Source organism: Nuphar pumila, chromosome 14 (assembly GCF_984573655.1).
Source record: "Nuphar pumila chromosome 14, dmNupPumi1.hap1.1, whole genome shotgun sequence".
Lineage (NCBI taxonomy): Eukaryota > Viridiplantae > Streptophyta > Magnoliopsida > Nymphaeales > Nymphaeaceae > Nuphar > Nuphar pumila.
Window position 1 is genome coordinate 2,871,503 of NC_143262.1, and position 12,904 is coordinate 2,884,406.

Here is a 12,904-nt window from a genome sequence, read left to right on the forward strand (position 1 = left end):
GGCATGGTTCTGTGTTCTGGACCGACAGGAGGCAGTACACTGGGGTCCCCTCTTTAACAAGGGGCACCACCCTTTTTATAAGGGTACAGCCACTACCTGGGTGTTCTGCTCCGAACACTGGATCTGCTCCCACTCAATGTCCCAACCAATGCAGGACCATATGTTCTATCAGGTGAGTTGGCAGATCGCTTAGAACACAAATGAGGATAGCTTTATACCACAAAAACAAATTGCTAACTAAAGGAAGCCCAATCTATTTTTTGTTTCATTTCACCAAGTGAACATAAACGTGCAGGATGTGCTCACCTAACACCAAGTACTGTTTCATCTAACACGTAGGGTTGGACCCAGATGACGCAGTCCTGCCTACTTTATCACCTAATGAAGTATCACGGTCACCCCCATGTTTTAGATCCTTGATGATGGTTAATTATGCCAAATAATAATGTTGATGATAACGATAACAATATTAGTAGGGTTGCAAATGGGTTGGATTCAGGAAAAGGAATTTGCAAAAATTTGCTGTTCCAGATCCAAACCCACCTGACGCTCCAATGTATTTTGGGATTCCAAACCCAACCTGTTTGCATAATTAAATATTAGTAAATAGCAACGACAGGTGCAACAACATATCAAGATAGATGATAAAAAATAGCTGCAGCGACAAGTTGACACCTGGCTAAGTGAGTCAGTAAGTTAGAAAAACAAAACAAGGCCGTTTCACCATTTTTTTTATTTTTTTATTTTTAAAGGCAAGCTGGGGATAGGCAGACCAAGGTTGTTAAATGCGATGAGGCGAAGCGAGGCGTTGAGCCTGCGCTTCGCCTCTGAGGCGTACGCCTCAGGTACTGAGGCGTACGCCTCTCACAACTGGAATGGAAGTGAAGCGGTGGGAGGGGAGGCAGTAAGAGAAGGACCACCGCCCAGCTGGTACGGAAGCGAGGGATATGCCGGTCGTCCGGTGGTCGGAGAAGACTGAGCAGCAGCTGCAGCACAGCAACTCCGGTGGTCGGTGGTCACAACTGGTCGGAGGTTGATGAGGGGCGCATCACAGCAACGCCTCAGTACCTTGAGCGTGCGCCTCGCCTCTGAGGCGTACGCTTCAGGTACTGAGGCGTACGCCTCTCACAACACTGAGGCAGACCCTTACCTACCAGTTATACAACTATACCATTGGGTTTTGAACCTGCAACGTCCAAACACAAGGTGACGTGCACTAGCAGCTTCTACCAGACAAGCAGCCCCCGTTGACAACGGTTCCGTACACCTAGCTAGATGAGTTGGCTTAAGGCCTACAATTGAAGAAGGCTAAAGCTAACGAGAGAGTATATTGGATGGGCAAGGGGATGCTCTCTGACCAGGTCTACATTCAATGTGCCACATCTGGACCCACAGTGTGACGTCTAAACCACAACAATGGTTTCTCCACGTTAAATTGAACAAAAAAAAGTTTATTGCATGTGGACATCAACAACTACAATAAATATTGGTTTTGAACAATTTATTCATGGAGTTGTATTCAAAACAATGAGTAAAAAAATCAAAATAGGTGAGTGGTGCCAATCAGATGATTTCACAGTTCACTATGAAAGCATTTGTTTCATGTTTTTATCTATGAAAAAAAACATGTTTTTATCTATCAAAAGTGAGAGGTGACTTTTGAGTCTTGGGAGTCTTTTGAGGCATCATCTGATCTTTCACCTCACTATCACCAAATTGCTTAAATTGAGCTTGGACCTTCTTCATCATTGATTTCAATCTTTTATGTTTTTCCTGAAACATGAAAATCTTATGCAATTTGAGGAATATCATATGAATGTAACAAACTTAATAAACACAAATACATAAACTTCACTCTGATAATAATGGAAAGTATTTCAAAACTTACAGTGTTGGCTTGCTTTCCTGCATTATTTTCACTAGCGCTATCATGAAAAATGACTCCAAAAGGCTATTGCCTATAGGCTTCCATGTAACCTGGTTCGAACCCTTAGCCATCTCAGACATTGATGGCTTCACTTCCTTCATCCCATGTCAGAAGTTCAAGCCCGAATATGCAGTTAAAATCACGATCATGCTTTGTATTGCCCGAAACTCAAGTTCTGGTTGTACATGGTGCCGGTGCTAATGGAATTGGTTGACACATTCTTAGTGACTGCACTACTCGGCTGGCATACTGGCACTTGACCTCCATCATGTTGTGCATCCACACATCTCTCCTTGCCAACTTCATGGCATCCACGACCACATCCTAATCCATGTCTTCATCTTCACTGTATGGTCTCCAAACAGCCTATTGTACTAAACATATCAAATGATGCAATATAAAATTTTGATAAAGAAGAAAAATATATCTCCTAAATAACAATTGCAACTTGCATCATCCTCATGCAGTCAATCTATTGCACGAGCAGTTTTGTACCATTCATCTTCCAATGACATTTGCTTCTCCTGCACTATTGCAACGCTTCGGGTTGGACTGCTCATCCTCGTCAGCTGCACTCCACATGCACAAATGAGGAAATTGTTGGACTGCAGCCATTGTTAATGTGAGTAGATTTTAATATGCTCCTGCCTCCAAGTTTGTCAATATATAGCAACTGATAAATGTCATTTTTTTCATGCAATTCAAACAAACCAAAACACAAATAGTTGATCAACATATCTCTATAAATAAAAGCATGAATGGTTTTGCATTTTAAGAGGAAAAATCATTGCAGTATGATCTGATTGTGCGCTTTCTAACAAGCCCTTATGCTTTTGCATAAGTAAATGTGCTCCCTTTGTGTTGTAAATATAGATCTACTTAGAACTTATGGTGTTCAATTAGCCTGCACTTACACAAATTACAATTCAACAGAGTAAGAAAATAAAAGTGTGAGAAAATGACACATTGATTGGACAACAAGAAAAAGCCTGCTTTTGGTCTGCTTGTAACTTTTGCAGCTCATAAGTCACAAGTTATAAAGAAAGATTATGAGGCAGAACAAAAAGAGAAGCTTTTCTTTACCAAATTGGACATAAAAGTTAAAATATAAACAACATGAGAAAAAAGCTTTCGATAGCATGAACTGTTTGGACTTCAGAGTATTTCAAATAACTAGTGTAAATACATAAATAAAATAGCCCAAAAGATTTTGAGCCATAACCTTTTTTTATACAAACAGAAACAGCAGTTCATCATGCAATGAAAGACAATGGATTAAGCAACAAAGTAACCACCAATAAGGGATCTATCCATTTTTCTTTTATACCATGAATGAACATATCTTAAACTCATAAAATTAAGATTTGACCAGAAACTTTTCCAATTTGTGTTTCACGTATGTGTCTTCAAGTAAAGGAGTATCATATGTATACCAGTTTGGAAAGATACCCAGACAGTCCGGTACGACATGGACATTTCATGAAAAGAATGTGGAGATATGGCCCATTTATGTTCATATGTAGTACGCAGTTCACTAAAATATGAATAAAAGAATACAGAAACAATTTCATTAAAATGAATAAAAGAATATAAAAATTATAAAACATGTGTAGACGGTCATGATGAAGAAAAGAATATAGAAATTATAAAAGATGTCAAGACGTTTATCATACATGACATATTATGTAATAGTATGAGGCAGCAACAAGAAACACATAGCAACAGCAACTAGAACAGCCACCATTTAAAGTAATGTTGACATTTTCAAGAATGTTGTGCAGAATTAAAGGCACGGCCTACGGCAAACTTTGCCCAGTCATGCTTATGTTCTTGTATATACCATATACCAGTGCCTAAGCCACCATCTTTGACTTCAGTTATAATTTTCTATATGGTCATAAGACAATCTATTTATTAGGTAGATCCTGTTCTGACCCTGGCCTAAAAAGCACGTTCACAATCACAACCACTTCCACCAATCCCATCTTTCTTGTGTTCAAACCTAGGGATGCCTAAATGTTTTGGTATTGCACTATTACTGGTTCTACATGACCACCTTTAGGCAGACAGGCTTCTTCTGTCTCTAAACATTCATGAGGTTATGGCAACAACAGAACCATGATAAACTTCACAGTCAACTGGAAGCAAAATGAGATGTACCCTTAGCTTTTCAAGTTGAGAGATGCAAGTAGCAAGATGCACAGGGATCCTTGTGCATACCAGCATGAACTTTCTCATAGGTCCATCACAGTGTCACCTATATCGGAGATATTTTGAAAATATTGCTTTAATATCAGCTATTTCAAGGTAGCAGATAAAATCGGGAATATCTCATGATATTTTCAAAATATTGCCAAAAGTCAGAATATCGGCGATATTATCGCAATAATATCATGATATTTTTGGGAGGAAACTCCTTTTTTATATGTTAAGTTTGCATTTCCTATTTTTTGTCTCTTTTATATTTTTAAAACCATTTAAAACTTGTTTCTTTATATTTTATGAAGAAAATAATGCAAAACTTATTATTTTCTTATTTTTTTGTTATTATTTGTATTTTTCTCAATTTTTTAAACTCCCCAGATTTTCCCAAGAAATACAAACTTTTGAAAATCGCTCCGAGAAAAACCCTCACCGAGAAATTGTCTTGAACGATATAGGTGACTATCCATCAATCACTAAAAATTTCCAAATGGTTTCCTGCATAGACTGGGTCTTACATGGTGTAGCACACTAGTAGCTTGATTCATTGAGGATCCAACTCGTTTCCCAAACAACCACTTCATTATTAGACTCCAAGTTTGATCTCCATTAAAACATATCTATACAGTGTCATCAAGAACAAAGGTAACTGAGCAAAAATCTTTGAAGATCAAAATGATCTTTCAACTGGCCACTTAGTAAGATCAAAGCATCGCATTGAAAATCATATGAAAGTTCGTTTCAAAAAAAATCAAAATCCTTTATTCAAAAACAATATTGTTTTTATTGATTTTAAGTGTTTGTATTTTAAACATTCGTTCACATAAGTGTAAGTGGACCGCAGGTCAGATACTATATGGACCCTCGACAATCTTATCGAGGTTACATGCCCCTTTTGAATAAGGGTATTCGGCCCATTTGGCTTGTTGTTGGGATTTTTCGGCTCAGACATCCTGAGAAATCAAGTGGCCCTTCAACGTAGTCAATGGGAAAGGTAAAATCTCCCACTAATCATCTTGCTCGGATACAAGATCTTTGGCACAATTGGGTATCCAATGGGTAGTGAAACCCACCACCACTAATGTTATCAACCCATTTGAAGTACAGATGGGTTTTATCAGTCCAACTAAAATTGGGATTTATCGGCCCTTCGATGGGATTGTGAATTGGATCTAAAAGAAGTGTTTTCTAAAAGTTTAACAAAATGAGAAATGTTAGCTTTTGAAAAAAAAAGTTTTACGAGTTTGCAAAGTAGTTTAAAGGGTTTAAAATCAGTTTTATTGTCTTATATATGTATCGCATTTTGAAAAGATGGTTTTTTTGTTCAAATGAAGTTTGCAAAAGTGATTTCAAATCTATTAGGTCGTCTTTTTTCGAAAATGCTTTTTTTAACCCTCAAAACCTTAATTATTAAAGTTGTAATTAGTTGCTTACTGAGCACATAGCTCATTAAATGTTATTACTGTTTTTCAGAGGGAGAAATTTGATAAAAGTAGCAAGAGTTTACAGACACAAGATATTTCAACAAGTCAAGCATATGAACCTCGGTGCAGTTATTAGTTTGATCTTTTAGAGGACAAGATAATCATCTCATAGTTGTATTTTGTCGTGTTGGAGATACTAATGAAATATTAGTTATTAGATACAGTTTTTTGAATGCTCAGTAAATGTTCATATTCTTGTTCTTGCAAAGCTTTGTTGGGTTTATTTAAGATCCAAAGACAGATATGAACAACGTTTAGTCACACCCAAGACAAGACTAATTATGGGCCGGTTTTGGGGAGTCACAGCAGGTCTCACATTCATGTGCAATAAATAACACTAGACAATAGTATTTGGAAGCTCACCATTAGCAGGATCATGTTCTATGATCTTGATCCCTTGGCTATCACATCAAATAGGGTACTCAATATTACATGGCACTCCATGTGGCTTGGGCTCACATCCATCATCATAATTGCATCTTTAATTTCCCAGCTATGTCAATTGTCAAGTTATCCAAGTAGAGACAATAGCAACAAAAATTTGTACCATGGATCTCCAAATATTCATAACAGAACCAATGGAACTGTTGCTCGTGCAATTTTTTCCCTATGACCCCCTTGTTTTGAGACATGTTGGCTTTGAGGTCAACTCAAGTAACAAAGAATAGTTTCATATATGTGTAGAAATATCCTAAAACCAAACTTGATGGCCAGCCAATCTTGCCTCTGGGCAGGCAGAATATACACTCAACAAGTCAAGTTAGATGATGTTTCTTTAATTGAACCATGGCTTTGTGTACCATAACCATATTTTGAAGTGAAAGGCATGGATTGGACATTTTCAATTGGAGGTCAATGGTATGGGACTGAACTAAGTAAGAACTGAGGAACATCTTGAAAACAAGTGCTTTTTAATATTGAAGAAAATAAACAGATCAATGACATAAGATTAAAAGCAATAATAACATTATAAATTTCAACACTAATAGGCCAAGAAATTAAGCCACATCCAACAAACAGGAAACCGCCAAGGTTCTACACATTCAGAGGCATAAACCACAAGTAAAGACAAAAAAAGATATTGTGCAAATTAAAATGAAACAACTAGAAGAGAAGGGGTATAAGAAGAGAATTGACTCTAGTTTTTTTCTATATAATATTATATTCGTCAAGATCCACAAAACCTAGGCTTTGAAGATGTTACAGAAAAAAAGTTTTGATGGACTAAAATGAGGATCTGAAAGGTTTATCACCCAAGACAAGATTGCTTCATACGTCATAGATATACCATTAGGAAAAACATTAAGATCATAGAGGACACAACACACAAGCAGACTAAAGACAACTAAGATCATAGAGGACATAAACATACAGTTCAGACAACATACATAATGGTTTTTATCAACAATAGTCGTTATATGCAATAATATTTAAACAAAAAAGAAAGACATTAAAAGCAGAAGTTTATCAACATAAAACGCAATAGGTTAAGGACCAACTTTCACAAAAGTTGGAACTGTCAAAATTAAGGGACATGTTCCATAAGGGAAGGCAAAATAAACCTTGTATCACCGATACCAAGCTTCATTGTTTCGAAGAAAACGCTTTATGTATAAGTCAGTAAGAAAGCCAACGAGACCATCCAAAAGCCATTCTGCAGAAGATATAGACACAGGAAAGAATTTAAATAAGAAGAAAATGGAAATATTGTATAAATGCAAAAAGAACTACAGAAAACATTGATGTCATATAAACTATGTCACAGGGACTCGGCAAACTGGGTGCCGCACCTGCGTCGAGGCGACACGGGTGCGCGTGCGGGTGTGGCACCCGATGCAGTGAACCCAACCCTGGGTGCATTGACTGCACCCAGGGTCATTTGTGTCCAATTTTTTTATTAAAAAAAATTCTTCTGGGGGCGCTGCCCCCAAGAGACCCCCGCCAGGGGCGGCCCCTCCTGGACCCCTGTCCGCTGACCGCGGCGGGGGGAGCCCCCGAACCCCCTTTTCTGCACAAAGAGGGCGCAGGGAGGAAGGCTCGACCCTGCACAAATTATATATATATATATATATATATTGTTTTTTTGTTTTTTTGTTTTTTTATTTTTGCCGCACCCCCACACCCATGTGACATAGCATATAAACTAAATGATAATGAACAGGCTCAGATGAAAATAAAAATGAATTAAGGGCAAATATTTTCTGTTCACCTGTTTACCATCATCTGGTGTTTCAGCAGTTATGTACACTCCAAACCACTGCCTTGCAAGGGCAAACGCAAGTTTGATCCTAGTGTCAATTGTCTGCAGAGAAGAAAACATTAAAGAAAGAGAAAGAAAGCCATGTTAAAAGCTCCATGTAAAACTAAAATACCATACAGAAACCAAACTAAACATGCTTTTGCAATCAAGAAGCGTCATGGATTCATCCAAAGCCACGAAAACATTGACATTTGAACAAATGAGGAGACCCAAATTACCATCACAGGGAATTGTAAAATATTACCGAAACCTGAGTTGAAATACAACCAGAATAAAACTGTTGACGAATCTTGAGCAAAGCACACACACATCGGGATGTTCCTAACTGCAATCAAAATAATTATTTTCTGAGACAAATCAAATAGTGTTTCTAACTGCATTACCATATATGATTACTTTCCTTTTGAATGGATAAGCATCTAACTTAAACATTTGCAAGCCAACAAAATGGTATGTATGAGGTCCGTGTACATATCCATGGTGAGCATCACAAAAATGTTTGCCAAATTTATTACCTACTATAACGCCAACTGTTCTTACATAGCTAGTATTACTTAAATCACATCCAGACTGCTTTCCATGAAAAATAACACATCAGGGCTGCTTTTCATGAAAAAGAACATAAGGTAAGGGTCTGAAAGCAAAACATATCTGATCGATTACTTTTTCATCAAATAACACTTGAGAACTAAAAATACACATCGATGCTCCTAGGCTCACAGAAGAAATAGCCATTTCAGGCATAAGAAAAACTTGCTTGTATGAACCAAACAGAAAGGATGCAGAAAGGTACTCTTAATAATAGCTGCAGAAAACAACAATTTAGGTTAATGTTAAGACTTAAGAGGAAATGACTGACATATCATATCTAGTCTTTCAAAAAATCAAGCTGAAATTATGACAAGCAACTGCAAATACCTAAAAGCATTGGATACAAAACCCTACTGTATGCCGAAGCTTAGATAGGTTAGAAGATAGACACATGTGTTATCATGGCATTTTGACGATCTGAAAATATTTCAGATGGTGCAACAGCCAAAGATATGCATTCTGCAGTAACTGGAATACTCATACTATAAATATAAGTTTTGTGTGGAGGGTTGTCTTTACTGAGGACCTGCACAACACAAGAGGACAAGAACAACATGAAACATTAGCAAATCTAGCAAGCCATAGCCACTAGTCCCAAAAGGCAACTCATAGTAAATGTATACTGAGTCACCAAAAAAGGATGTGGTTATTCTTCTCCATTGAAAAGCAAAAAGCAACAATATTTCGACAACATTTCATTTAGGCACATGTAGGGATGCACAAGAAATAGGTGATGGACTTTTATTTTCACTTCAAAAGACAGAGCATAAAGGATTTTTCCATTTAAGCGGGATGAGGAATGAATGCATAATATGTTGCGGCATCACAGAGATGTTCAACTTTTTCTTTTAAAAGAAATAAGGAAAATGATTTCCATTTAAGCAGGTAGAAGAATGGATATAAACAAATATAGTAAATCTACTCAACACTAGAGGATAAAAGGTCAGAAAGCCCCAGGATGACTGGCATTTCCCAATAGCAGTTTAGTCCAATTCCAAATTGAAGCAAGTGTATATTAAAGCATCGTCTCTGACGCAACCAAAAATAGAAGAAAGATATGCAGCATCAGGACTCAAATGGATCAAGCCAGCCTCAAATGGTTACCACCCCCACTTATCCCTTTCTTGCACCTACGTTGACCCAACAGTTAGGCCCAATGACCAGGTCGGGCTAATCCCTGGACCACGGTTGTCAGTCAAAACAATTTCTATTGTAAGAAATGGTACCAAATAATACTTTAAGTTTTTGTTAACTGGATGGGCCACATCAGTTGATTGTTTAGAAGCTAGTTCTTCAATAGAAAACAATATTGTCCAAGAAGCCCTAATAAGACTTAAAACACATCACAGATCACACCTAGCAGGTCAAGAAAATTCAAATGAACAAGAATTAAAGCTGTTAAGTGATTCCCTTACAGAAAACTGATCTATTAGACATGGCATAACAGTATAAGAAGACATGCCCACTTCTTTCAAATTGGTGCAGCAAAGGATATATAAACTTTTGTGTCCTTTAGTCCACAGATTCCATACAAGGCCGACACAAAGATATCCCTTCAAAAAGTTTTCAAACTGATGCAAAACTCGACTGATAAAGTAAACTTCCGTTGCTGACAGCAACAAGCTTTTGGTCCACAGTAAACTCTAGGTCATAGCTGATGAAAGCAAAAGTGACCATAAGTATAACTGCCAAAATATTTTAAAATAAAAATAAAACTGAAACAAGTCCCAGACAGGCAGACTAACATTTCAGAGTATCAAGTTGGGTCAAATCTCCAGGATATAGTTCCCTAGGAGACTTGGACCAACTAGATTGAAATTTATACTACTGCTACCATCTTATACCTAATGAAAAATAATAAATAAACCAATAAAACACCCTAATCGAGTAATATTACCAGCAACGCTGCATACTTCTGTCTATGTAAGGAAATCAATAGTGTGCCCGCCTTATCTGGTTATCTGTATGAATTATGTTATCCCTAAAATGGATGCATGTTTCTGCCTTCTCTACCCAATAATCAATACGAACCAATTTTACATTCTGCACCCAATATCAACCTACATGAGAAACCACAAACAAATTGAACCATTTCATGAAAACATAAGATTGATCCCAAGATGACTCGGAAAAGCAAAAATTATAAAAAAGATGGTCTGACAGAGCATCCTCAGTTCATGCACTCAGAGATCATAGTATCTTGGAAATGCCACCTTGTCACCCAATGAAGGTTGTGGCTTTTGATACAGACGGCCCGTGCTAGGAGATAGCGCCACACCTTCCCGACTCTGCCCTTCAGTACTTAAGCTCACTGACTTACGGCACAGGATAAGTAGATTTTGAGCCATTTCTTTGTCTAGCGAAGACATGTAGCTCATGCTAGCAGCATCAGCAGCACTTGCAGTACACGTTACGGACTGCCATCTCTTTTCATCTTCAACGCGTTGATAATGAGGGAAAAATTCAAATGCCGCTGGCTCACCATCTATCAATATACCTTCTATCGTCATGTTATCAGCATGTAATCCCACAATCCCACTCTCTGGTGGACAGACTTTCAGTTCGGTCTACCTTGATAAACCAGGAAATAAGTACGTGGGTCAGTCCCCTTAACAAAAGACTACAACACATGAACATGAATTGGGATACCAATCAAACGTAGCATCTGCTTAACGGTAAATCCCAATAAAAACATTGCACAAATAAAATATGAACAACCTGAAAGTTCATCACTGTTGAAAGTCTTGTGAAACCAAACAGAAAAGTACAGTTATGGAAATGCAAGCATCTTCCTCTGTCTTGTGAGAACTTCGAAACGTTGATCCTATTATATCCATGACATACATACCCAACACCGATAATGTTAGGGTGCGATCAGACCAGCACTAATGCACAGGATCTCATCAGAACTCCGAAGTTAAGCGTGCTTGGTAGAGAAATGTACTTTCCACCACGAATCACCCACAAACGCAACCCATCATTCGAGTAAACGAAACTGATCGCAAAACCAGAGGTTGATTAAAGCGAGAATTCGAAAACAATAAGTTTAGATATCCAACCCTACTTTGTTCCTTTTTCTTCGACCCGATACACAATAAAAATGCCATAATTCCGCGTGAACCAAGGAAATCAACAAAGGCGAGATGAAACTATGATCCCATTGACTACTCGGCAACGATTTCTTGAACCGCGAAATAGTCCGCGATTCCTAACTAAATAGAAGCTAGGGTTTGCACCGAATCAAGAACAAATAAGCAAAATAGATGAACGAGTAGGGGGGGAGTACCCGTAGAGTCGCTTGTTCTACATGTCGATGGAGAGAGATTTTCTGGTGGCGGACGACCGCACCGGAGCTCTCCGGCTTCTGCTCCTCGCTCTTCTGCTTCCGAGCCTTCGCCATCCCGGGAAGGGGTAGGTTCAGCGTTCACGAACTCACTGCACCACCACCGCGGCCATCTAAGCGCAAAAGCTTTCCCGGGTTTTAGAGGGAAACGGAGAACCCGTATTTATAGACGCTCTCCCGTTCGCGGGGGTCTGCACTATCCCTGAAATTAGAGGACCCTTTTTTCTATGCAGCGTGGCTGTATGCAGCGGATCTCCTCCGATGTGGTCGTCCGTCCTTTCTCGAGATGGACGGAGGACGTAACTCGGCCGTATCAAAGGGCTCGCAGAATAACCGATGGAGCGGAGCGTAGCCTGTTCAAACTCGGCTCATTAAAGCTGAAACTGAAATCCAGTATGCACGAGCTGAGCTGAGGTGCACCTGAGCTCCTAATGAACTGAGCTAGGTGAGCGGAACTTCAGCTGGCTCGTCAACAAATAAATACTATTTTTTGTAAATAATAATAATGAAATTTAAAATCGTGCCGTTTTAAGCTCCGTTTTGTCCAAGACACACGTTCCCAGGAACTACTTCACAATGTATTCAATGACAAACCATACAATATTGTACAAGTAGGGGACAATATTGGCCACACCCACGGGTTGCAAACACCCTTACTTGAAATTCATGGGTGCTGGTTGTTTTGATCAAATTTGGCATATTTGATGTTCGCCATAGTCAAAGTAGTACCAATAGACTCTTAAATCTTAGTTTTTTAATACGAAATTCTGAATATTTAAAAGTTGAAAATTCAATGGATTGTATGCTACACATCAAAATAATATAATTCAAGAGACGGTTTCTGTTAAACCAAATATATAAACAACATCTAGAGGTATTTTTTTTTTTTATAACCCGAAGAAACTGCACCCGACTCAGAGATTTGCCAACAAAAAAAAAAGTTTTCCCACCATGAGTTTGGAACTTATAATTATATCTAATATTTTTTCTAACAAGGTTGCACCTTATTTTCATATTCAGTTAGTTAGGGGTGGCAATCGTGTCGGGTTGGCGGGTTGGCGGGTCGACCCGACGGGTTGGCGGGTCAGCATACCTCA

At 38.4% G+C, this 12,904-nt stretch overlaps 1 protein-coding gene across 3 annotated transcripts; it reads right to left on the bottom strand.

Moving 5' to 3' along the window:
* Positions 1 to 1,563: 1,563 nt before the first annotated feature.
* Positions 1,564 to 11,930, bottom strand: LOC149816081 (transcription initiation factor TFIID subunit 2-like). Of its 3 annotated transcripts, none has more exons than XM_089987537.1 (7): positions 11,751 to 11,930; positions 10,678 to 11,031; positions 7,823 to 8,198; positions 7,176 to 7,267; positions 2,423 to 2,496; positions 1,889 to 2,293; positions 1,564 to 1,773 (listed from the first exon to the last, which is right to left on the bottom strand). In XM_089987537.1, exons 1-3 carry the CDS (start codon positions 11,862 to 11,864, stop codon positions 8,094 to 8,096), a joined length of 573 nt encoding a protein of 190 aa, XP_089843663.1. In that variant the 5' UTR covers positions 11,865 to 11,930; the 3' UTR covers positions 1,564 to 1,773; positions 1,889 to 2,293; positions 2,423 to 2,496; positions 7,176 to 7,267; positions 7,823 to 8,093. The 3 variants fall into 3 exon arrangements, with proteins under 3 accessions (XP_089843663.1, XP_089843662.1, XP_089843664.1); XM_089987536.1 differs by having other exon boundaries at positions 2,423 to 2,532; XM_089987538.1 differs by lacking the exons at positions 7,176 to 7,267; positions 10,678 to 11,031; positions 11,751 to 11,930 and having other exon boundaries at positions 2,423 to 2,532; positions 7,823 to 7,915; positions 8,092 to 8,204.
* Between the last annotated feature and the right edge of the window lie 974 nt (positions 11,931 to 12,904).

Excerpts from the sequence above, each read along its gene's own strand:
- LOC149816081 (XM_089987537.1), bottom strand. The coding sequence starts at position 11,864 with ATGGCGAAGGCTCGGAAGCAGAAGAGCGAGGAGCAGAAGCCGGAGAGC. Across the intron at positions 11,032-11,750 it reads TAGAACAAGCGACTCTACGG|ACCGAACTGAAAGTCTGTCC; the intron begins GTACTCCCCCCC and ends TTATCAAGGTAG. Across the intron at positions 8,199-10,677 it reads AACCTTCATTGGGTGACAAG|TTAGGAACATCCCGATGTGT; the intron begins GTGGCATTTCCA and ends TTTTGATTGCAG.